At 39.0% G+C, this 25553-nt stretch overlaps 1 protein-coding gene across 7 annotated transcripts in view; it reads left to right on the forward strand.

Annotated features, from left to right (window-relative positions):
• The window catches only part of LOC131251031 (probable aspartyl aminopeptidase), a 119446-nt gene extending 94139 nt beyond the window's left edge, over nt 1-25307 (forward strand). The window contains exons 9-11 of one of the 7 annotated variants that reach the window (XR_009173568.1): nt 6873-6985; nt 11558-11724; nt 25013-25307. Coding sequence is in view for 6 of the 7 variants with exons in the window: in XM_058251535.1 (XP_058107518.1) it covers nt 6873-6985; nt 20069-20186 (231 nt within the window). In the remaining variant the exon portion in view is untranslated. Of the gene's footprint in view, nt 1-6872; nt 6986-10114; nt 10453-11557; nt 11725-20068; nt 20454-25012 lie in introns of those variants that run through there. The other 6 variants (XM_058251535.1, XM_058251498.1, XM_058251509.1 and 3 more) reach the window with 6 other exon arrangements.
• The last annotated feature ends 246 nt before the right edge of the window (nt 25308-25553 follow it).

Genomic DNA, 25553 nt, shown 5'->3' on the forward strand with positions numbered 1-25553 from the left:
GCCTGGCCCACTTTTTGATTTGGACATGGAAATTTGTGGCCCACCCCGGATTTACTTAGGCCTGCTTGATGTATGTGCTTTATTTCTACGATGTTCATCCACCTTGTAGCTCATTTTAGTAGTTGGGCTGGCTCATTTTAGTAGTTGGGCCCAATAAAGCCAAGCAAAAACTCAAGCAGACAACATGAGTGGAAAATTAATACTTTTTCAATATGGAGCTTTTATGATGCTTACAGACCACCCTTGTGCCACTTGAGCATGGACTTGGCAGGCTTTGTTTGGGCCCGATTGTTGTGATGTGGATGTTGGGCCAAGCTAGGCCCACTTGATGATTGTTATAATTATTTTATGGATTATTATACTTTTGTCATTCACCCCATTTGCAATGTATGCAATAGGCTTGTCGAGCCTAAGTAAATGTAGAGGCATATTCCTACACACTTGCTTACATTTTGGCTGAGTTTTGTAGATGCATTTCTCTACATACATGGCATATAAATACGTATACAATTGGTGTTGGACCCGGTTTAAGGCCCACGAGAGGCCCATTGCTCATGAGCAAGTGTTGTGTTTCCTAGCCAGTTTTGGGTAAGCCAAGGGCCCAGGTGGACCATCTCCATGAACATCGGGCCGTGATATTGGGGTACGCCCCAAGGGTCCTAGACACTCATGAATTCCGAGTGTGATGATGAATGGACTCTGCATAGTTTCGAGAACATGATAGACTGCCATTGCATTTATGCATGCACGACTACGCATGATTGCATTGTTATGGTTTAGGGCTCTTGTGTTGGTCTAGATTCTTGGCTGCGAGCCAAACAAGCCAGAGAATTATGTGTGCCTAGAATAGGTTGTGCCTAAAATGAGATGTACCTAGCGTTGGCTAGAAGAGAGGCTCCTGCGAGGATGTGATTTGGTAGGGAGAGGGACATTCCTCCCTTTGAGCCTGCTAATTGGTACCGGTTGGGTCCTCCTCCGTCAACGGTCGGGTGGGAGGTGAGCATAGTTGATGGGGTGACAGGACCCTTTTTTATACTGATGAGACCCAGAGGGGAAGAGGTGGAACAAGCTTACCTACTGTTAGGTCTGGGTTGGCAAACCACTTGAGGGTGTATGACGTATTCTCGATTATTGAGGACAGGTGGGGTAAAACAAATGTAAGCCCCATTACAGGTCGGGTGGCGGTGTTCCCACTGTTGAGGTTGGATGGGATGGGGTGTGACGAGCCCAAAATGCCTCATTTGCAAATGTGTCCCATAGACCTTTGAAGCCGGAATGATGAGCACGACCTGGGTGTGTGCGACACTGTTTTTTATAAGAAGTTAGGTGGTGGATGAGTTGGGCCATTGGGAGGGGATGGTGCCAGAGATACATTACTACTCTACACGACATTGTTGATTTCGACAGAGTCGATAGGTAGGTATTGTATGCATATTTACATGTATAACACTCGGGTTAGTAGGCATGTAATCATGGTATGTGGACCTTTCCCATTGGGCCACGATTCCCAACAGGTCTGGGGCTATTCTGGATCAGGAGTCTGTCACCTTGATATCACTTCGCAAGGTAGGTATGGGACTAGCTTGTGTAGTGACTCTTGGTGTTAGGCCCCGATGGCTCGCGGTACCGCATGCTACGATACCCGAATACACTCCTGTTATAAAATGTTCACATTGATATTATGTCTATTTATCTGTTGATTAAGGAAGGCCCTTGATAATTTGTGCTTACCTTCCGATGCCCGAGTTGACCCACTGAGTGTTGGGCTCATCACCATGCTCTTTTATTTTCAAGGTGGCGTTACCACCCGGTTTGAGGGGATAGATAGATTTCTTCTACTGTTTTCTTTTATGGGCTTGTATATATACATAGTGCTTTAGACACCGTTGCACTTGTGTATTTTGGACATATGTATATACATAGTTGGCATGATGTATGCTTTTACATGATGCTGTATGGTTAGCACGTATTGTGGTTGATGGCCAAATTCGGAGTTCAGGAATTTAGTGAGCTTGTACGTCGAGTCTGGGGCATGGCCGGAAGCTGTTGCAACTGAGTCCCAACTCTCAGGAAGTTGGAGAGCCAACCGCCGGAAGCGGGGTGCGACACATGCTCTAGAAACTCAAAATTTCCTTTTCTACCATAGATAGTAGTTGCTAGAGGGTGTACTTTCGTTGGAAATTTCTGGAGCAATGCCAGCTATTTCTCACCAGGAGACGTGGCAAGATGGCTCCCATTGAATTCTGTGTTGGGGTTTTTGGGAGCTGGTAGTTGAAAGGTTATGAGAGGTTTTCGGTGCAAGTCCATAGATATGTTACTTTCTCTTAATTCACAATGATCATCCTCGTAACCGAGAGGCTGATCACAAATAAAAGTTAGGGCTATTGTCTCATCTGAATTTGTTGTTTGGTTTATAAAATTCTAGTGAACCCTTGTTATGGAAATTGGTGATTCCACTAACGGTTGGTGATAGTCGAATTTCATGAACAACACAAGCATATGTCCTAGATAGTGTTTCTCCTTTCTGGGCAGTGGTCTTGAAACCAAAGTGCAAAGAGGATGGAGCGTGATTGGCTCTAATTTTGGGATGTCTCCAAAAGAGTGGATTGGGTGGCTAACCGGCTATCAACAGTGTACTCCTTTATATATACTCGTCATAGGAAATTCCACCTTTGATAGTCAAGATGTAGTTACCTAGGCTGTCAATGGGCTGGGCTGGTCCGTTGGGTTTCCAGGCCCAGCCCAGCACAGGCTAAATCTCAAGCCTCAATTTTGGATATCAGCCAGGAGTGCCCTATCTTGATTGTCAGGCCCAGTACATAAATGGGCTGGATCCAGGCCCAAGTCCAGACCACTCTGTGGTTATCATGGGCTGGTTTAGGTCTTACTTTTCAGATCTGACAAATGAATGGGATGGGGTTGGGCAGACCCTGGCTTTTAGCCCTATCCGGCATATTGAGAGCTTTAGGTCCATTGTTGAAAATGATTCCCTTCTTGTTCTTCCCTAATAGATATCTCTTTTCATTTAATTATCTGTTGTGAGATTACGTTTCTGTTGCTACATTTCTGTCAACAATCTTGACAGTGTGGTGATATCGGCCAACTGGGACATGCGTACTTTGAATGTGAACTGTTGGTCGCCTTTTCCTTATCAGCTTTTTGTTTTGTACATTCTGGCCTGCTGATGGGTGCACTAGCCTAATTCTGGGGCTGGCACATTTACATGTTGGGTCCACCTAATGGACGGCTTGGATCTCACACCCATGTGCCATGTCAGCATGTGTGGGCGCATATATGGTAGCTGAGCTATACACACCCTTGGAATTATTAGCCTCTGTTTCCACATTCATCCCCCCATGCTCCAATGTATTATGGGTCTCTGATGATCTGTGGTGAATGTGGTTTGTTTGATCCTGGAACTCTAGACATGTTTCCAAGGAATTTTTGTTTTTATTTTTTTAATGATGATATGTTGATAATCATGCCGATTCTCAGTTCGTTTATGATAGAGAACACAAATATGGTGCACACTCATAAGCACCATATGGGCTGGCATTTGTGCCTTTCTTGATTTAAAACATGAAGGTGCGTCTGCAAGGACACTGAAAATTTCAACTTCAAGAACAAAAAATTAGCAATCTGAAAATTCAGGATTTGATGGGCATGCGAATGCTTATGGAATCTCTGTTAGGATTGACGGTTGGGCATATAGTAGGCACATGTGCTTTCATCTGTCAAATGGGTTCGTATTATTATTATTATTTTATTCTTCTCCTTATTGTTATTGTTATTGTTGTTGTTATTATTATTGTCAGGAGCCATTTGGCATCTCTACAAATAAGAGCTTATTTGATTATTTGTAAAAAAAAAGTCTCTTTTTTAAAAAAAATAAAAATTGATTGGTTGGTAAAGGTATAATTTTACATCTCTACAAATAGGTCTCTTAATTCTTTAGTCATGGAGAGTTCACCTTCTTTTAAGTGCTTATTTTCCTTAAGCAGGTATATGTTTTAGGGCTTAAAACATTTAAAAAAATTCCCATCTTGCCTTCATCTACTCTCTCTCTCTCTCTCTCTCTCTCTCTCTCTCGCTTGTTGCTGCCATGGCCGTCTCAACACTTTCTTTCTCTGAGAAGCAGCAACTGTTGCCGCCATGGCCGTCTCAACACTTTCTTTCTCTGAGAAGCAGCAACTGTTGCCGCCATGGCCGTCTCACACTTTCTTTCTCTGAGAAGCAGCAACTGTTGCCATGGGTCCAGTTGTGTTGATGGGTTTTTCTCTTCAAACCCTAAGGGAGAAGAAGACGGGACTGGGCCTGGTTGGCTGCCATTGTGTGCATGATTCGAGCGGCTCATTAGGTAGGTCCCACCTTGTAGATGCCCTGATCTGAGGAACAGGCCAATCTGCCCATTAAGTGGGCCCTCGACGTGCACAAAAGAAATAGACGGTTAAAGAGTTGACGAGGGGTCTTTTTGAAGCTACATGTTAAGCACACCAATGAGTGCACCTGGGCATCTATACAATGGGGCCCACCTGATGTACCGTGGGGCCTGTAGGTCATCGTGGCCCAAACCCAGCACAACGTGGATTAGGCCATATCGAGCTACTGAACTTGTGGACGCCTAACTGTTGAGATTTGGGCCATTCATCAGTTGGGCCCCAACTCAAACATGCCTTGGCCTAGAAGTCAGGCCAGTGGTGGGCCACGTGCTTCAATTGACCACTAGTCCTTACTCAATGAGAACATAGGACCTTTTTGTCTTGAAAGATACTAACAAATTCTCACCATCCAAGCATTGAAAAGGAACGTGTATTGAATAGATTGAAATGTATAATACTATGAATTTGAAGACTAGGTTGATGATAGTGATCACAATGCCAATAATATTGACCTCACAACATAAAGGGTGTTGGCGGTTAGAGAGGCAACTGTAGATGCCCTTCTTGGATCAATGTAGTGTTGTTTTGTGGGTTTGTGGCTATGATTTTATGCTTCATGGATTATGTTTATTTTGAACCATGAGTAATGAAACTATACTTTCTGTTTCTTTTAAAACAATTGATTGTTTAGTAGCACACCATTAGTAGGTGCATGTATCTACATGGTGCCACAAGACCATCATGTATATTGCAATGGACTGAGCAACCTCAGTTTGACATCAAAGGGTGTTCACATGGCCGTCACATTGAAGGTGGGCCCACATGATGAAAGACTCGTATTAAAGGTGGGCTACAAACGATAAATGGTCCACATCAAAGGTGGGATCCACATGATGGATGGTGGACATTGAAGGTGGGCCCACATGATGGACGGTTGACATTGAAGGTGGGCTGATATGATGAACGATCCATATTGAATGTGGGCCTCACATTCCACTTGATTGGATGATTTTGGCCATCCAATCAATAGCTAGAAAAATACGAACATTCCACATGGATTATAATGGAGTCATTGCAATTTTAAAAATGACAGCAACTACATCTGAAAAACGCTCTTGTTTACCAAATGAGCTTATTGTGAAACGAGGGCTAGAACAAAAAGTCTTAGGGGTCGTTTGGCACCATGGATTTCGGGGGATTTGAGGGGATTTTAAATCCCCTGGTTGTTTGGCACCATAAAGTAACTGGGGGTTTCAAATCCAGGGGGTTTCAAATCCCTTCAAAGAGGGGGTTTGAAATCCACGGTGAGAGCTTGGATTACATCTAAAATCCTTCCAAGAGTTGCATGTGTAACATGTGTATCACCATACTATTATTCTATTGGGCACATGACCGACTAATGATATCCTAAAATAATTATATTATCAACCGCATCACTATAATTACTTTAATATGATGATCAACACCGTCCAAACATTGTCCATGTAAATCAACAGTTAAAAATTGTTGGTTAGTCACTTGGACATGATCTGGTGCTTGTGGCCCATTCGAGACTTGAAATTTCATCATTTTCGGGCAAAGCATATATTGCAGTGGGCTTATTACAACCATTGTGTCAAACATTACATACGTCACTAATTAGATATATTAAAGTTGATTTAGTAATTAAATTCAAACCCCTGTAAATATACCATGCATAACTACTTTTGGATTAAAGTTGATTCCCAATTCAGGGTGGCAAACACAATAGGAGGGTTCCAAATCCACTCTCCCAAACAGGCCCTTATCAAAGTGGCTCTCATTGGATTAGATAAGAGAAGCCAAATGGACCCTTATTATTATTGTTGTTGTTCTTCTTCTTCTTATTATTATCATCATCATCATAATCGTCATTGTTATTGCTGATGGAAAGAGCTCACGAATGATTCTTCAGCCTTAGAAAAATGTTGCTTTCTTCCTATTGATTATCCAGCTTCTGTTGCTTGTATTTAATTTGTGTGGATAAAACATTTTATGGATGTTGCAAAGCAATGGATAAATGAATAAAAGAGTATGCAAGAGCAACCATCTGAATACTTTCCTTACATGCCACTGTGCTGGGAATCACATGTACATGTAGTCTGGTGGGCCCCATCATTTTTGTTCAGTAGCCCAAAAATCAGGCCGGCCTGCTCATTAGGTGGGTCACACATGCATGAGAAAGTGGCAGTTAAAAAAATTGACCACAGATCCCATTCAAAAACACAAATGGTCCATCTCATGACCAGAACGACCAAATTTTTGGTTCACAGCATATAGCGCAATGGACCAACCTGATGAATGGCCTAGATCTCACATGCGTAGGGAGGAGGGTAGGATTTAGGTGCTACTTTCATGAGTAGACCATGGCACTACTCAAAATAAAAATGACCAATATTATGAGCAGATTTAATGTTTGTGAATGGATGAGAAATAGACTGACATTGTTTCACCAACTCATTCATATCTATGTAGGAATTTGTAGTAAGGAATGATATGGGATGTGGATCTACGATCGGTCCTATACTGGCTGCAGGGGTTGGCATCCGAACTGTGGATTGTGGTATTGCGCAACTCTCCATGCACAGGTTTGTGTCTACCACATTCTCTTACAACATATAAGATGCCTAAAAATGAGTTCATCTCATTTTAGTTAAAAGTAATTATGTATTAGAGATCTTGAACTCCAATACATAATCACTGTTAAGATGAACTCATTATGTATCAGAGATCTTGATCTCTGATACATAATTACTGATAATTAAAATGAAATGAACTCATTTTTAGGCATCTACCAAACAGGGCTTAATGGTATGCCTGACACCCTGTTTATTAGTCCTTAGAAGCCATTGTCCTCTGTTGTCTGCTGAAATAAGGCCCACAGAACCTATTAGTTTCCAGTGCTGGGGTCCTTGCTTCCAGTCAATGGGGTGCTGTTGTCATCATAGCACACAAATTTGCGGAGTGCTGACTCTTCTCATACCAAGTATGAAGAAATATTAAAAAAAGAAAAGAAAAAGAAGAATTGTTTTGGGAATTGGTCTTCTAATTCCTGAGTTCGACTCAGCAAGTCAACAAGGAACTCACCAATTTTCTGAAAAGTTGGTGAGTAGATTATTGACTCAGCTGATGTTTTTATAAACTTGGATTGTTGGATTGTAGACTTGGTATTCGGAGGCCAACCAAACTGAGCCATCTTGGACTCGTTTCTCCAGCAAATCTGCAAGTTTTTTAACTCCATAAAATGGCAGCAACTCCCACTAAAACGCTGTGTATGAACCACCTTATGGGTGGGTATAACCTATAAAGTTCACCCAAATGGATATTCGCAACTGTCGGATCAGTAGCTTGATTCTGGATACTCAAAAGAAATTAACATCAACTAATCGAAAGGCTAGGATTTATGTCTGTGCTATTTCTGGTTATGGCCCACCCAAGAGGTATATGCTTTGGCACTTAGTCGTTCTGGGTTGATGGGTCTGCATGTTTAGGTGCATATGTGCGTGCACATCATCAATAACAACCCCTCCCCCCCCCCCCCCCCAGCGAAAAAAGAAAAAGAAAAATGTAAAATTTAGTAGTTTGTAAATGGTAGTATGAGACACTTGGAATGAATAACTATTGGTAGTTTTTAAGGGAGAATTTCACATGCACGCTAATATTTTCCATGTAATTTCAACAATCTACTCACACCTATCTTAACAAAAGATGTATTCCTTGTTACTTTTATGCACTTCATCAATAAGTGAAGTCAATGTCCTAAGTTTGTGGTGCAACTGGCTTATGGGAAGGATCCGCCCAAACGTAGGCACCTTTCGTCTATGAGAACCACAAAAAAACTAGAAATAAAAATCCTCAGAAATTTTATTCAGTTCAAAGATGCCTTGAGCCTATTCATGTAAGGCCCTTAAATAAACTCCTTAGATGTACAAAGAAGGTAGGTTCATAATATTATTGACAACAATGACCTAATACAAAAATGAAAAATTAATAAAAAGATGCTTAAGGATATGAATGAATTTAAGAAGATTTGGCTGATTGATTTTTGCATAACTAGCTGCTTAATTAGGCGACTTGCGCTTCCTTACTGATGGGCCAACTGTGTGGCTTGGGCTTGGGTCTAATGGGATTGGCCTTAGTTCAGCCTGCATCAGTCCTCCCCAGCTTGAAAGAACTTGACCTGGGCAATTTAATGGCCAAAAATTGTTACCATTACAAGTCACTATGCTGCCTCATAACTGTTATTTTTTTAAAGAAAGAAATTAGGATAAAAAATAAAAAATCTAAAATATTGAGAAGATTCTAAATTTGTATTCTTTTATGTTTTTGAACATGAAATATTGAGTAGATTCTAAATTTGCACTCACTTTGTTCAATACCTGTATCTGCAAATGTAAGTTGACTCTAATATCTTTATCATGTTTTTCAACCTGACATAAACCTCCTCATTCTTGAGAAATGATGCATCATATTTGTATCTCGTATATTAATAATATCATACATTACAATAATAAAAACAAAAACTTTAACAATTACATCATATAAATATTTTAGTAATAATTAATAACAATAGGTGCATTGGTATTACTAGAATTAGACATTACCTGTTGCACGAAGGTTGTTGTGAAGCTGATTTATCCAACGCTTGTCAATTCTCTTCCGGTAATCTATATATATATATATATATGGAAAATGTACTATGCGCTTGACCTCACGATAAGCTCTTGTGAGGTCGAGCTGTGTGGGCCCCACCGTGATGCGTGTCAACCATCAACACCGTGCATTTGATGGGTCTCCTCTAAATTATGGGATATCCCAAAAATCAGCCGTATACGGAACTCAGGTGGGCCGTACCATCTAAAATCATGTGAAGACACCATTAAAACATATAAAAGCACTTGGTGGGGCCCACCTGAGTTTTGAATGCTGCTGAAACTTGGTCTAAACCCTCATCCAAGTGGGACACACATAATGGATGGGCTGGATTTGCAAACCACATCTTGGTGGGCCCAAAAAATGATTATGAATGTTTTAATGGTGCACGGCCCCTCCCCACTTCTGTATGTGGTGTGGCCCATGCAAGTCACGGATTGACTTGATTTTCGAGACCTAGGCCTACGATGGAATGGTGCACTGACTGATGGGGTAGATGTTCGAAACGCATCACGGTGGGGCCCACACAGCTCGACCTCATGGGATGGACTCGTGAGGTCGAGTGCATAGTACCTTTTCCCATATATATATATATATATATATATATATATATATATATATAATCATGTCAAATAGTAAGCTTCGCGTTATCCATGACATCATGAAGGAATGTCACTTCACTTTTATCTATGGCATCATTGAGAAAGGTCATTGTAAGTATCTCGTTGGATTCTATAAGTTGAATAACTCTCATGAGTAGTTTCATCACCTTGAGGATGTTTGTTTATATATATTGTCATTGTTGGTTTGCACAACTTCATCTAGTGTCCCAAATGTCTTCTGCCCATATTTTGTGTTGAGCTATTTCAGATATGCAAATATGTCACTCAATTCTTCACTTGATATGTGAGTTGCTCCTCATTTAGATATGTTTACTATTGGGCATGGCTTCATTTTTTACTTTCCTCTCAAATCTCTTGGACGGCCTTGATTTGCTTATTTGACATAAGAACGTGAGCCATTTATTTATCCAGCCCATCTAATTGATTTTGACAATTGATCAGCTAAGCTAACGGGCCTCTTTTGGATCAAGTCAGTTTTGCTGATTGTGAACGGCCTGGATATCCTCATCAATACACTATGTATATCTTCAAATCAACGGCTTGGATCACCAAACCATTCCTCCTATCCTATGGCTATTTGTCCGAATATATTATGTTGGACTAACCAAAGGCGTAGGGGTGATGAAGACTTATTTACATTAGTTCGGTTGTTATGCCCATTGGTGTATATAAAGTAGCCCATATACACGCAACAATGACAGCGGACAAACAGGAGATTCAAGTCATCCATCAGGTAGATCCCACCGTGTTAACAATCCAGCCTCAAAATCAGGCCCGCCTGCTTAAGGTGAGCTGGTATAGGTAATTTGCTAAGTTATTAGTATTATATTTTTTGTCAGTAAACTATGCAACTAATGTATGAATCAGCTTGATTTTGGGGCTACATTAGAAGAACAGTGTTAACCTCCTGGTGGATGGCTCAGATGTCCTGCATCCCTGCTGTCTATGGCGCACAGTATAGCATGTACATGGCCTGCTTGGTCACTCCAATGGGCTTAACAACCTCCTTAGACATCTCCATCAGACAAGGTTTGCTCCAGATGCATAGGGACTAGCCATTGGACCTAGGAAGTGTTTAGGGTGATTCATAGGGTGTTGGATGCCTTGTTAATCGTCAAGATTGGAAAATCCTAGACCTTCAATCAATTGGAAGTGGATTGTGTCCAATCCCTAGTCGGACCTTTAAGCGTCCGACCAGATCTGTGTGGGGCCCCACCATGATGTGTCTGTTTATCCACACTGTCCATCCATTTTCTAAGATCACGCCAGGGTATGGGCCCAAAAATGAGGCTGATCCAACGCTCTAGTGGACCACACCAGAGATTACTCTTGCATTTAATGTGCCTCATTTTTGGGCTCATACCCTAGCATGATCTTAGAAAAGGGATGGACAGTGGGCCCCACACAGATCTAGTTGGATGCTTAGAGGTCCGACCTGGGGTCGTACGCAATCTGCTTCCCATTCCAATAGCTCATATACAAAGGAAAAGAGTTGAAAAATTCCTATCTGAAGAGTTTTATTTTCCTCCCAGTTTACTGTGAAGCCCATCATCATTTAAACATGACCCTCGATCCAATGGTTAGTATCCTGTCACAATACATCTGTGTAGGATGATACAGAGGGCCAGGAAGAACAAGGTATAGTTGGGACATCTCTCAACGTTGCATTGCACGTGGCAGGGAGTTGACCATGTAGTGGGCCTCAATACGGTAGCGTATGAGTCGAATATCACAGTAATTAGACAATCATAGCCAAAAATTTTCTTTATTTTATGTTACTTACTGTCGACCAATTAACCCATTTTTCTGCAATACGGTTTCTTATTGTTCATATGTCAAGGATTTCTTGATTGATGTGTATCTTAATCCATTTTACATCCACAGTGGGGCCCGTTAGATGAGTAGTTGTGATTGACACATCAAACTGGCACGTGCATGCGGCAAGATTGCTCCACCGTATATATATGAGGTCGACCTCATGGGAGCTTCGCATGAGGCTAAGCTTTGTGGACCCCACCGTAATGTGTGATGGACATCACGCCCTGCATTTGGTAGGTCTCCTTTAGGCTATGGGATGTGCAGAAAATCAGCCGGAACTGAGGTGGGCCATATCATCTAAAAATATGGAAAATCATGCTTAAAATATCTAAAAGCACTCGGTAAGGTCTACCTGAGTTTTGGAATGGCCTTAAATTTGGTGTGATCCCTCATCCAATGCAATGGATGGGCTGGATGTCTAAATCACACACACAGGCACACATGGAATTGGTACCATGAGGTCGACCTCATGGGAGCTTCCCATGAAGTTGAGCTATGTGGGCCACACCGTGATGTGTGATGGACATCCATCCCTTCAATCAATCAAATGCACCCTTCCATGGTGAGCCATGGGCCTAAAAATCAAGCCAATTCATTACTTAGGTGAGGCCACACTACTAATAACAGTTGAGAGTGGATGCCCGCCTATTGAAACATTTCTAATTGTATATAGAGCCTAATGACATATGGTTTTAACATTCAGCCCAATCATTGTGTGTCCTACTTGGATGAGGTGTCATGCAAAATTTCTGGCTATTCCAAAAATCAGCTGGTCCCACCAAGTGCTTTTAGATGTTTGAAGCATGATTCCCCATGGTTTTAGATGGGGTGGCCCACCTGAGCTCTGGATATGGTTGGTTTTTGACACATCTTATAACCTAGAAGGGACCTACCAATGCATGGCGTGGATGTCCATCACACATCATGGTGGGGCCCATAGAGCTCGATCTGATAGTACCATTTCCTATATATGTATGTATTTATGCCATGGTCCAATCCACCAATCAGGTCGGTCAAAGTTTACAAAATAAATTGCAGCTGAAACAAGCTTGGCTAAGATATTGTAAGTTGTCGATATGTTTTGTATAGTGGCCCAACTAATTAGCGGGGCAACTCATTTTTAGGCTAGATCATGATAAGAGCCACCCGATGGCTTGCCTCTTAGTGAGGATAAGCAAGGCTCTATTGTAGAAAAACACCCACACACAATCAATGTAGGCAAAACAAAAACACAAAAGAGTCAAATAAAAAACCTAAAAGGCCAAAGAAAAAACAAGCGAACAAAGATTTACATACGTGATTCAGCAAGATGCTTATGTCTACGGAAAAACAATATAGAGCTTCATTATTCACTAAAACAAGAGAAAATAGAAATACAAGACTTTTCTTCCACTCTTTCACTACACAAGAACTTTCTCGCTAAGGAATACCCTTTATACAAACCACTACAAGAGAGCCCATGCCAAAGCCTAAGAGAACTAGGCTTCATTGTGCATGTGTATGCACGCATGCAAGATGAGGGGCAAAAGCCATCTTTAATTAAGAGATGAGTACTCCAATGCCTGTGCTAGATTGTAGCGGAGTCGATCATGACATTGACAACAATCACATTGCTAATAACAATATTTTCAATCAACCAACATAAATTGCCTATCAACTCTCCATTTGCAAGTACCATTGCTCCTTTTACAATCTTCAATTGACCATTTTCAATAGAAAATTTGTAGCTATATTCATCTAATTTTCCAATAATAGAAGACTCTTCTACAGATCCAGTATGTGCCACAACCCAGAATTGTATGTTTGATACTATCAAACATAGTAATTTCGATATATCTCCAATCTCCACAATTTACATGTGCTATCATCTCTTATCTAAAGCACGTCGTCATCACTAAGCAATATATGTAAAAACAGTCTCTGTGTGGTGTCATATGGAATAAAACACTTGAAATCAAAATCCATTGGTGGTTTATATTATCTTTCTTCATCGTACACTTCATCTTCTTTTATTTCTTCATCATCTATCTACACAAGTTGCCCATTCACATCTAATGATCGAGCATCTTTTTCTTATACTTATTCAATTTTAATATCTTCTTCTCCTTGACTGCTAGTAGGCTTCATGTTGTTACTACTTGCCTCCCTTTTCCGCTGTTGAGAAGCTTTATTGTGTGTCAATTCATGAGTTGCGTTTTCAACTTGGGTCCATGTAAAGGACTCGTCGGCAAAGACTAGATCCTCCGTCTCCGCAACCCATCACTCTCTGCCTCGAAATCATCTAGGCCGATAGGATCATAGAATCTAGGCTTCTTCTTTTCTTTTTTCTTTTTTTGCTTAGCCTGGAATCTTTCCCACAAATTCTAGTTATACTGGACGAAGACTAAGTCATTGAGTTTCTTTTGTTCGAGACGATTTCTTTCTTCTTCTTTTTTCATGTGAATCTACATAACATTTAGAAATTTCAATTAGCAATTTATCATTGAAATTTGAAACTGAAAATGAATTATAGAACTTCAAGTTGTAAAACTTACCAACTCAAATGTATTCTAAATGTACTCTTAACCGCTCGAAGAACACGGGAGGCCAAGAAATCTCATGGCCAACTTTTGTAGTGCTGAATCACTCCTAGTCAGGTCAACTCCATACATAGACCACCAATTAGCTGTGCAAATAAGTTTAAGTTAAACACTTTATCACTTAGACTTCTTATATTATAAGTTATAAAATTCGTAGAATTACATATTTGGTAATTTCATACTTTTATGCCTAATAACAATCTCTCTTGACCAAATCTCTACATTTTTCATGTAGAAGTTCAGCTCCTAGGAAATTCTATCATGATCTTCTTTTTCTGGAACCATTCTTTCTAAAGCATCAAGAACCGACCATATGCATCGCTAATGCCGTGGTCCGATCAATGGACACAAAGAATACGGTCGAATTAAGGATGTAGGTAACCAAATGCAATGAGGATGACATTTGGCTGCCTCATCTAGCATTTATAGTATTTATGATGGGCTATTAATCTCATTCTTTACAGTCGAAGTGTTTAGTAATTTTGTCTCTTGTCCTTTCCATCATATCGTAGATATAGCCCATGGGTGGCTTTTCATCACTGTCCACCAATCGTAACACACTTAGTAAATGTTCTGATAATTTTAAGGCCTTTACCACTACATTCCAAAATGATTAGGAAAGAATAGTTTGTTGGACTAACTTTCCTTCGGCCTTTTTTGACTATGGTCCATTATTCCAATTGGCTGACATTACAAATGTCCTAAGTTCAACTTTCTTTGAATTTAACTTTTGCAGTGTTACGAAAATGTTGCAAATTAGGTCATGACTCGACGAAGCAAATTACACCCAATGTGACTTCACATTTGATGGAGAAGAAGGGCATGCTTGTATATAAAACCGTGATTTTCCTAGCCCTAGTAATTACCTTAAGATACAATCTACCTACATCTTCTAACATTAAATCAACACGATATGCTGCATATGGTGTCCAAAAGAAACGTCGCCTCTTCTCTAGAAAAAGGCAATTAACAATTGTATAATTAGCTACATTGTCCGTGATTACTTAGACAACATATTTCTCTCCTACCCCTTCAACTACACTACCTAACAATCTGAATAAATAATTGATCGTGTGGGAATGGGCCTATGCATTCACAGACTTTAAAAACATTATCTTAGTTGGATAATTTACAAGAAATTTTATTGATGTCTGACCGGATCTATTAATTCATAAATCGGCCATTAACAAACAACCATGGATTTTCCAACTTTCTTTGTATTCGGATATAAAGTTTCTACTAAACTCCACCTTATATTTTATTAACTCTTTTTCTCTTCATGATAGGAATGAGGTTTCAAGCCAAGTTCAAATTGACCTATAACATCAACCATTACTTTGAAATTCTCTATCTTCACTGTGTTAAAAGTTACACTAGCTTAATACAACCACTTTGCAATGTACTGAATCGTGGTTTTTCTATCATCCTTATATCGGTTTTCTAAAGTAGTTTGGACAAGTCCTTTGCCCTTACCCTTGGTCAACCGCATCTTCCGGATGTAGTCTACATCATATATCCATAAGCCTATGCCCACAGGCTCTTTTGGCGACCGGTCTAAATCGCCTTGTGAATGCAGGCAATGTAGATTCATATAAATGTACTATATTGATATCCTCGTAAGTTTTTCTCCATAAATTCTTCTTGAATAGTTGTTGTTGTCATGTCTTTTTCGAGCATGTTTGTCCATGTACTCCATGATTTTCTTATGGATCTCTAGAGCAATATTGGGACATACTCTTGTTTTTGTTCCCAATGCGTGCGCAACAAGGTATCCCGAATTGGCCGTATCGGTCGATACGTAACAGTAATAGCCCAGGTCGTTACGCGATACGTAACGGTTGTTACAGGCCTAAAAGAAAATAGGAAAAAAAAAAAAAAACCTTTTTTTCCTTTCTTTCCTTCTTCTTCTTCTTCTTCTCGATTGACACTCTCGTTTTCTTCTTCTTCATCTTCTTCTCCTTCTTCTCGGGTTGCGGCTACGGCCTTGCTGCAGCTGCAGCTCTCGTTTTCTTTCTTTCCCTCTTGTTTTCTTCCTCTCTCTCATTTTCCCTTTCTTTCCCTCTCATTGTTTCTTTTTCCCAGTCATTTCTCTCTCCCTCTCTCTTGGTTTGGAAAAAAATGAATGGGCGCATGGCTGTTGGTCTCCGGCGCACAACGCTTAGTGCACTTGCACTATTTCAGTGCATGCGGCCCACCTTGATTTATGTATTGTATTATATATCCATGCCACCCATCAGTTTTTCTTGATCATTTCAAGGTATTGTCCCTAAAATGAAGCAGATCGAGATCTCAAGTGGATCACATAATAGGATTGAATGCCCACTGTGCACTTGCAGTGTTTTAGTGCATGTGGCCCACCTTGATTTATGTGTTGTATTATATATCCATGCCACCCAATAGTTTTTCCTGATCATTTCAAGGCATGGTCCCTAAAATGAAGCAGATCTAGATCCCAAGTGGACCGCACAATAGGATTGAATACCCACTACCCACTGTGCACTTGCATTGTTTTAGTGCATGCGGCCCACCTTGATTTATGTGTTGTATTATGTATCCATGCTACCCATCAGTTTTTCCTGATCATTTCAAGGCATGGTCCCTAAAATGATGCAGATCCAGATCTCAAGTGGACTGCGCAATAAGATTGAATGCCCACTGTTAAAAACTTATTAAGGCCCACTGTAATGTTTATTTAGCATCGAAACTACTGATAAGGTTGCATGGACTTAGATCAAGGAAAACAAAAGTCGCAGCTTTAAAAAAAATAAAAATAAAAATTAATAATAATAATAATAATAATAAAAGTTTTAATTGTTGGAATTCAATCACTACTGTGTGGTCCACCAAAGATTTGGATTTGCCTGATTTTTTGGACCATGCCCTAAAATGAGTTGGCAAAATGGATGGACAACATGGATATACAACAAATGCATCAAAAATTCAAGGTGGGTCTATGTTCAGAGCGTCATTCACTAACGGTCCACCTAAGGTTTAAATCTGCCTGTTTTTTTGGATCATGCTTTAAAGTGAGCTGGCAAAATAGATTGACGACAAGGATATACAAATACAATAAGGTGGACCTCAATTTCAAGGCCTCACCCATTAGTGGTCCACCTTAGATATGGATCTACCTCATTTTTAGATCATGCCTTAAAATGATTTGATAAAACGGATGGATGTCATTGATATACAATACATACATCATGGTGGGCCCTATTTACATGGCCATAAAAATTGTCCATGAGGCATACATTAACTCAAAATTAATAAATTAAATTATGACACTATTGATGCCATGTCACAATTCCAAAATTAAATTATTTAAATGATTTTCACCTTAATTTGCAAACACTTGTTTTTCTGAAATAGGATCATTTGATATTTTTCATTCATCACTGTTCAATAAATATCCACCAATCCATTAGTGAGATAAGTGCTAGCAGATTGCATGAATTTAACGTTGATTTGGGGCATCAAATGGTCCACCAAATCAGCTCTAAATCGACAACACTATTTACTTGAATATAATTTCAAATTTTTTTCTTAAGATTTATTGGGAAAAATTATATTAACTTGTTAGATATATGAATTATATAATTGGACACAAAAGTCCTTAAATTGTATGTTGAAATAAAATGTACACAAGTTACAAGGTATGTAATACACCAATACCTACAAATATGAGATATTTTGGTATTAGATTCATTCTAATTAATTCATATTGATATTATATAGTTAGATAATTAAATGTAAAATATCTATAGCTAATACCAGGTTGTCTGGTTCATAAATTCATCAGATTCAACTTCTCACCAAAGAGTGAACCGTCACACCACCATAAACATGTTCCAATTTATAAATGAATGCATATTTGGAATGCTTAGAATATTTGGATTTAATCCATATTTTTTCAATTTTTTTTAGCAAAAAAAAAATAAAAATTGCACCGTTACGGGCCGTTACATCCCTGCATTGTGAATACACCCCCATATCCGTATCGATATCGGTGGGCACCGTTACGCCAACCGATACCGATACGGGATACTTAGTGCATAAGGTATTGTTTATGTCAACCAATACTACCAAAACTTATGAATCTGCATATATCACACATTACCTAGAACTTTTCATCGGTATTTTGATAGTGCCCGTACTTCCAACCCGGGTCATTTGACTTTGCTTTCAAAGTAGAAGATTGAGAAGAAGATATGATGACACTATATAGTAGGTAGTGAGTAGGGACTGTAATGTATTAGTGTATGAGTAAGTGTGTATTAGACAAACAATGAAAGTATGAAACAATCAAATAAAATATATACTAGCTAGTAGTTAAATAACAATGTTTCAAATAGCGCCCGTAACATACACTACGTAGTGTAGTGTAGCTGTAGCGCTACGTAGTGTGTAGCGTCCGTAGTGTAAACTATAATGTGTTTTTTTACTATTTTATTATTATTATTATTATTATTTTTCACGCTTTCTTTGTTTCTAATGTTGAGGAATGTGACACTTATATTATACTTCTATGGGATTTTTATTTCTTTTCATAATTGTGACTTGTGGTTTCAAGTAGACATTATTAATTAAAGTGGTTTGCTTAGAAAGTTGTTGATGTGATAATTATTTGATTTGGCTTATATAAGTGGATTGACTTTTGATAAATGATAACTAATAACTTTTTTGAACATGCTTATAATTGATAAAATGAATCATCTTTTAGGCATTTATATATATATTTTTTTCCTTTTTTTTTTTTTCATTTCTTATTATATGTCTTATTTTTAAATTAAAAAATAGAAGTATCATGTAGCTTAAGCTATACGCTACACGCTATAGAGGGCTGAGTGCTATGCATCACGCTACCACTATTTAAAATACTGTTAAATACTGACTACTAACTAACTAGCAAGTAGTAAGTAGTAACTACTAACTACTAAATATCAAATTAGTTACTAAATAGTAAATACTAATTACTAAATTCTAAATATTAAATGCTATTATACTAATGTAGAGAGAGAGAGAGAGAGAGAGAGAGAGATGATTGTGGTAGTGAGTTACAATATTAAAATATCTAGAAATGAAGTCTTGACTCATCTCTTGCACTTGAAAATCTTGAAAGTTGAACCCCTCTTGAAGTCTTGAGTCTTTAGTCTTGAATCTTGACTCTTGATGTAAATGTCTTCAATGTCGATGCTTGGTAAAATAAATGAGTAGAACTAGAAACAAGAAAGTAGAAAGTAGAAACAAGAAACTAATAATGAATGAATGATACACTAACTAGTAGTTAGTAACTAAAGAAACACAAATACGCAGTACACTTATACAATTATAATTTACAAATTGCAATAAAATAAAATAATGTTGAATATTGGGTGGCTTGGCTCTTGAGTGTGTGTCACTTACTCTTGAGTTGACTTGTTGAGTGTCTTGAGTCTTGAGAATGCTAATGAAAGAAATAAATCATACAAGTTGGAACTTAAAGTAGAGATAAAGATATTAGAAATAGATGCTAAGGAAAGAAAGAAAGAGAGATGAGATAAGAATATGAGAGTTGATAGTTGAGATTTGATAATAGATTAGAGAAGAGAGAAAGGAAGAGAGAGAGTGAATAAGAAAATAAAAGAGTATTGGAGAATAGAGATAGAGAAAGTAAATGGATTAGAGAGAGAGAGAGAGAGAGAGAGAGAGAGAGTAAATGGAGAGAATTGTCTTGAATTGTCTTCTAAGTATGGGATTGAAGGGCATTAGAATAATTTAAAATGAAAGCAAGAGTGTATGAGAGTGTAAGGGAAGATAAATAAAGCAAATGGACAAGGGAAGAGTGCTTTTTACAGGCAAAAGCACCAAAAAACAAAAATTATGCTCCAATGGTCAAATTTCTGACTGTTGAAGCATTTGCGATCGCATATATCACATATGGTATACGCGACCATTACATACATATGCCATATACTGATGGATATGCGATTGCTTTTGACAACATTGCATGGTCTGTTAGGCCTCTAACCTGGGGGTGGGCAAATGGGCCTGTGATTTTCAATGAAGACAAAGGAAGCGCCTCTGATTCAGAGCATTGGTGTGAATGGACCACGGCCAAGATATCTCCTCAGTCGTAGCTGCTAATCTTGGGCCTTTCCTTGAGTTGAACATGGACTGTTGCTGTATCTTTCTTATGCATCTATTTGCAGGAAAGAAAGATGTGCATTGTCCTTTATGGAGATTTTGGGGGTAACGGGTGTATTCACGTTGGTTGGGACCCAACAGAAACCAATGGTTTATAGTCGTCTAAGCTGAAAACATGAGCATGGTGCTGTATATTGTTAATATATACCTCAGTGAGCCCGCCCTATGGTCTACATCATGATCATGGAATGGCCCACTTATGGAGTATCATCCCCTTTTAATGACATGAAAAACTTTGATACTCTGGCAGCTTGATGATTGATATGTAGACATTTAAATTACTTTGAAATTTGCATACATACAAGTAGTTAAGATTAACCGTCTTATTTAGGCATACAAGTTTAGATGTAATATAAATCAAAATTTAGACTCGATTGATTATCTTGCTATCAGATCTGTGGACATTTATTGGATGGTTAAAAATGAAAATTATCCAATGGTCTTATTTCAACAAACAAGTGATTATGAATCAGAGGTTAAGGTTATGCAACAAGTATAAGTTTTAGACTGCAACCTGACAACAATGAATTTCAGAATTTATCCCTTTTAATTTGAGTTAATTTATGCCAACTGTACCATTTCTAAGTGCCTGTGTACGAAGCGTCATAAGCAGCCGGAGTATCAAATAACTCCCCTCTCATTATCCTACATTCCGCGAGGTGAATCTGGTGATAAGACTGCAAGTCAGAATATATGGTAGTCATAGATAGTCAAACCATTCTGCAGTCTGTGGAGAGAAGATGTCATTTCTCTTTGAATCTCTCGCCCTCTCACAGCTTGGCTTTTAATAAACATTGACTTTTTCATTCTCAATCGGTGACGTGAGCATTGATAGGATATTTCTGCCATCAGGAAATGCTTAGATTCTACACCTAGTAAAGGGCCCTTTCATTTCATCAATCCGGCCAAGAGAAAAGGTACTATGCGTTCGACCTTACGAGTCCGTCCCATGAGGTCGAGCTGTGTGGGCCCCACCGTGATGCTTTTCGAACATCTACCCCATTAGTCAGATGCACCATTCCATCGTGGGCCTAGGTCTCAAAAATCAAGTCAATCCGTGACTTTATTTATAGTGCTAGCTATTTTGATACTGTATGGTAACTTTTCCATGCACCTAATTGCATTTGGAATCTCAGACATCAGCGTTATATATCTTGCACAGTCCAATAGTTCTGGTCCGCTATTCATATGCTGCCTTGATTTTAACTTTCCCATTCACCTAATTGCATTTGGAATCTCAGCATCAGCGTCATATATCTTGCACAGTCCAGTAGTTCTGGTCCGCTATTCATATGCTGCCTTGTAAAAATCATAATAATTGGATTGTGCTAACCTCCCAATAAAAGGATGTAAGAATGGATGGACGATATTATTCTAAGGGCTTGTTTGTTTTGATATAATTACCCATGTTTGCATCGTAAAAGCATAATTAATTCTCGCAAGTCCGCTTGGAAAGGATAGAATCCCTGCAGCAACACCCAACATTATTTCATTATGAAAACTGTGGGCCCCGCAATGATGTATGCATTATATCCCCATCGCCCAATCAAATTTTCAAACATTATTTCATCTCACTTTCTTGCACCATTGAAAGATGATCCGGCATGTGTCCTACTTGGTTAATCGAGACTGTCCAAATTACTGATCCAGCTTTGGATGGAGCATTACCTAAAAGTCGCGGTCAGAAGATAATATTAGAAATCCGATTCTTTCCTGACGATCCATTTGACAGCCATTAATTGATGGTTAGGATTGGTTTATCAACATGATTCTGAAGAATGCTTCATCCACAGCAGCATCAAAATTTGGGTGGTCTCGACATCTGTACATCACTGCTACAGTTCCACATGTAAGGAGCATGAGCCACAACAACATTCTGAATATGAGTCTACCCCTCCCGCACGCGCTATATATATATATATATATAGCGGAACGCGCACGTGCGAAGACTACCAACGAACTTTTTTGAGAACTCATCATATTTGATGATTCTCAAAAATCTGAACGGTCCACATGAAGTAGAACCTCATGAAACCCCTGGTACTAATTTTTACTTTGAACCAAAACTTTGGTGGGCCATAAAAATGCAAACAGTTTCTTCCCTTGATTTGAGTTTCTCCTTACCATGGCCCACCAGAATCTTAGATCAGGGTGAAAATTCACCCCCTAAGGTTTCATGGGATTCCGCATCTTATGGACAGTTCGATTTGACACCCATGACACGTGTGGAAAGGTGCGTAGGAGAGCATCTCTCTCTCTCTCTCTCTCTCTCTCTCTCTCTCTATATATATATATATATATATATATATGAGAAATGCTCACACACAACTAGTTGGACCGTCTCGATTAATTAATGCTAATTAATGTTGAGACGGAGATAGAACTCTGTTTCACGTTACCTTCAAACCGGTCTTTCAAAATGGTTAATGGCTTGGGTGGCCCTTTTGTGGTGTTAATGTAAGATACACCCGATCATCATATGTGTCACTCGATGTTAGACTTATGGACTGAAAATCAACCCCATTGGTGGTTCAGGTGGACAACACAGTTGGAAACAGTGTGCTGAAATAGCTCACCCTCCATAATGATTCATTTGATGAGGCCCACTTGAATCACGTGTGGATCGTATTTTTCAGTCCCACGCCTAGAATTTTCTATCACATCTAATGGTTGGAGTGGATTTTACATATTTATGATTGGGGTCCCGTAAAAATCAAAGGTGGACGTCTCTTCCTCAAATGTTCTATTGGTGTGGCTCACTTGAAGTACAAGTCTGCCCTATATTTCGGCTCTACACCCACAATGAGATTGCACATCTGATGGTCGGAGTAGATCTTATATATCTTATATATATATATATATGACTCGGTGGGTCATATCAAAAATCAAGGTAGGCTTTTTCTTCCTTTGTTAAATTTCTTTAGATTTTCGAAAGAAAAGGTGCGTGTTTCAAAAAATGTGGGAGTGGATTAGGTGCAGCCCGTCCTTAAGTAGTACTGTGCATCCCTAACCTTAGGGCCTACCTTGATATACGCATTGTATATCCATGCTCTACATCCATATTTTCAGCTCATGATAGGACATCATTCAAAAAATGAAGTAGATAAAATTCTCAGGTGGACCACACCATAGAAACTATAGTGATTAGCTATTAAAAACTTTTTGTGGGCCAAAAGTTTTGAATCAAGCTGAAATTTGTTTTTTATTTTTAATTTATTTCATCAAGGTCTTGTGAACTTATCAATAAGTTGGTTGGCAAGTAAAAAATTACGGTGAGCCTTAGGAAATTTTTAATGGTAAGAGTTGAATATCCACTATTTCCTATGGTGTGTACCACTTGAGATTTATAACTGCTTCATTTTTAGATTAATGTTCTAAAATGAGCAAAAAAAAAAAAAACCAATGGGCCGTGGGGATATACACAATACCTACATCAATGTGGGCTGCATGATCAGGGACGAACTGTGTTGCATTTTTTTTTTTCTTATTTTTTCTTCCAAAAATTATAATAAGCACTTCCTTTTTTTTTTTTTTTGTTGTAATGGAGCCGAAGAAACTTAACTGCTGAAGAGGAATGTATAACCTTATTTTTATTAGGTCCATCGTGATGTGCATGTGACATCCAGCCTACACCAATAGAACAGTGGAGGGAGAGATGTCAACCTCTGATTTTTATAATACTCACAATCATGAGTAAATTAAATCAACTCCAACCATTAGATGCCACACCAAAGGTTAGACGTAGAACTCAAAAATTAGGGCCATATTTGATTTAAGTGTACCTCATCAAATGAATTATTTTGGAAGATAAGCTTTTTTCACACACTATTTCCAATTGTGCGGTCCACTTGAACCATGGATAGAGTTGATTTTTGGTTCTTAGGTCTAACATGGGTTGACATACATGATGGTCGCCGGGATCATTTTCAAGAGACCTCTGAAAAAGCTAAGGTGAAGCAAACGCCCTCTGTCTCAACATTAAATGCCTAACTAGTTGGACCAAAATGCAGTGTCCAACTAGTGTGTGAGCATCTCTCTCTCTCTCTCTCTCTCTCTCTCTCTCTCTCTATATATATATATTTGTTACCTTGTTAGTACACCCTCACAGTCACTGTTAGCCACCCCCACTAGGGATCGATGCCAAGACCTCAGTGTTGAAACGAGGCATTGTTCACTCAGTCTACCACTTGTATATATGTGTGTGTGTGTGGATTATATTGGGAGATGATGCTCAAAAGTGGAATGTCATTTTTCAGCGCCCCCCAACCCCAAACGTGTACAGCTAAAATCACTGAGAAATGTAAACATACAGTATTGTATGTGTACTTTCCCATTCATTGCTTTCTTTCCTGCCAATTCGTCAAGTTTATGGAACATGGGAGATACATCGTAAAGATCCCTCGTACATGCATTAGTTGAGATGCACAATCAAGATCAATGGAGCTGGACGATCTGGATCATTCTATCTTGTCTGACTTACATGATGAGTTGATTGGTCCAGTTTTCGCCCTAGCGCACTTTTCACATGCATTAGATTTTCGTCATTTTCTCAAAATAATCCAATGGGACAACATTTTTGGGGCAGACAGTCGATAGGTCCCACAATGCTACACGTGTGGCTTGTACATAAGCTCTCAAAATATTGCATGCGATAATCTACATTGGCCTAACCAATGACGGGCTTTTTCTTTTTTCGCCATTGCATTCTGTTAAGCTGACGGAGAAACCTCATGTATGTGTTTTTTCTCCTCAATTGCAGTGTGAGGGAGATGTGTGGAAAGGAAGATGTGGATACCGCTTACAAGCATTTCAAGGCGTTTTACCAAACATTTTCTAGTATTGACAAGAAGCTCAAGGTTGATTATTAAATTCAAGTAACGGACCTTTTCCAAATCTCTTTAAAAATAACGTTGATATTATACATTCTCTTTTTATAGTTCATATATGGTTTGTTATTATACCAAGTTCATTTTTCCAATGTCCCCTGGGAAGATTTCAAATTACTAGTTGGACAACCAATCAGCAATCTACGTTGCCCATTCATTTCCCTATTATCCCCATTGGCACACCATGAAGCAAAAATCACACTGGCCATTTTGAACCAGAACATCTGATCAGTACCATGAAAATTGGACAGTTTTTATCATTTGAATGATCCTAGCCGTTCGATCAAATCAGCAATTTGGCTCTGTGGTGATATACTGAAACTATCTGAAGCATTGCTCCAGGGTTCGATGCCATCGCCTGCAAGTATCCATGGCCGTGGGACCCATCGTAATATATGTGCCTTGCATCCACCC

Source organism: Magnolia sinica, chromosome 1, assembly GCF_029962835.1.
Source record: "Magnolia sinica isolate HGM2019 chromosome 1, MsV1, whole genome shotgun sequence".
In the NCBI taxonomy this organism is placed as follows: Eukaryota; Viridiplantae; Streptophyta; class Magnoliopsida; order Magnoliales; family Magnoliaceae; genus Magnolia; species Magnolia sinica.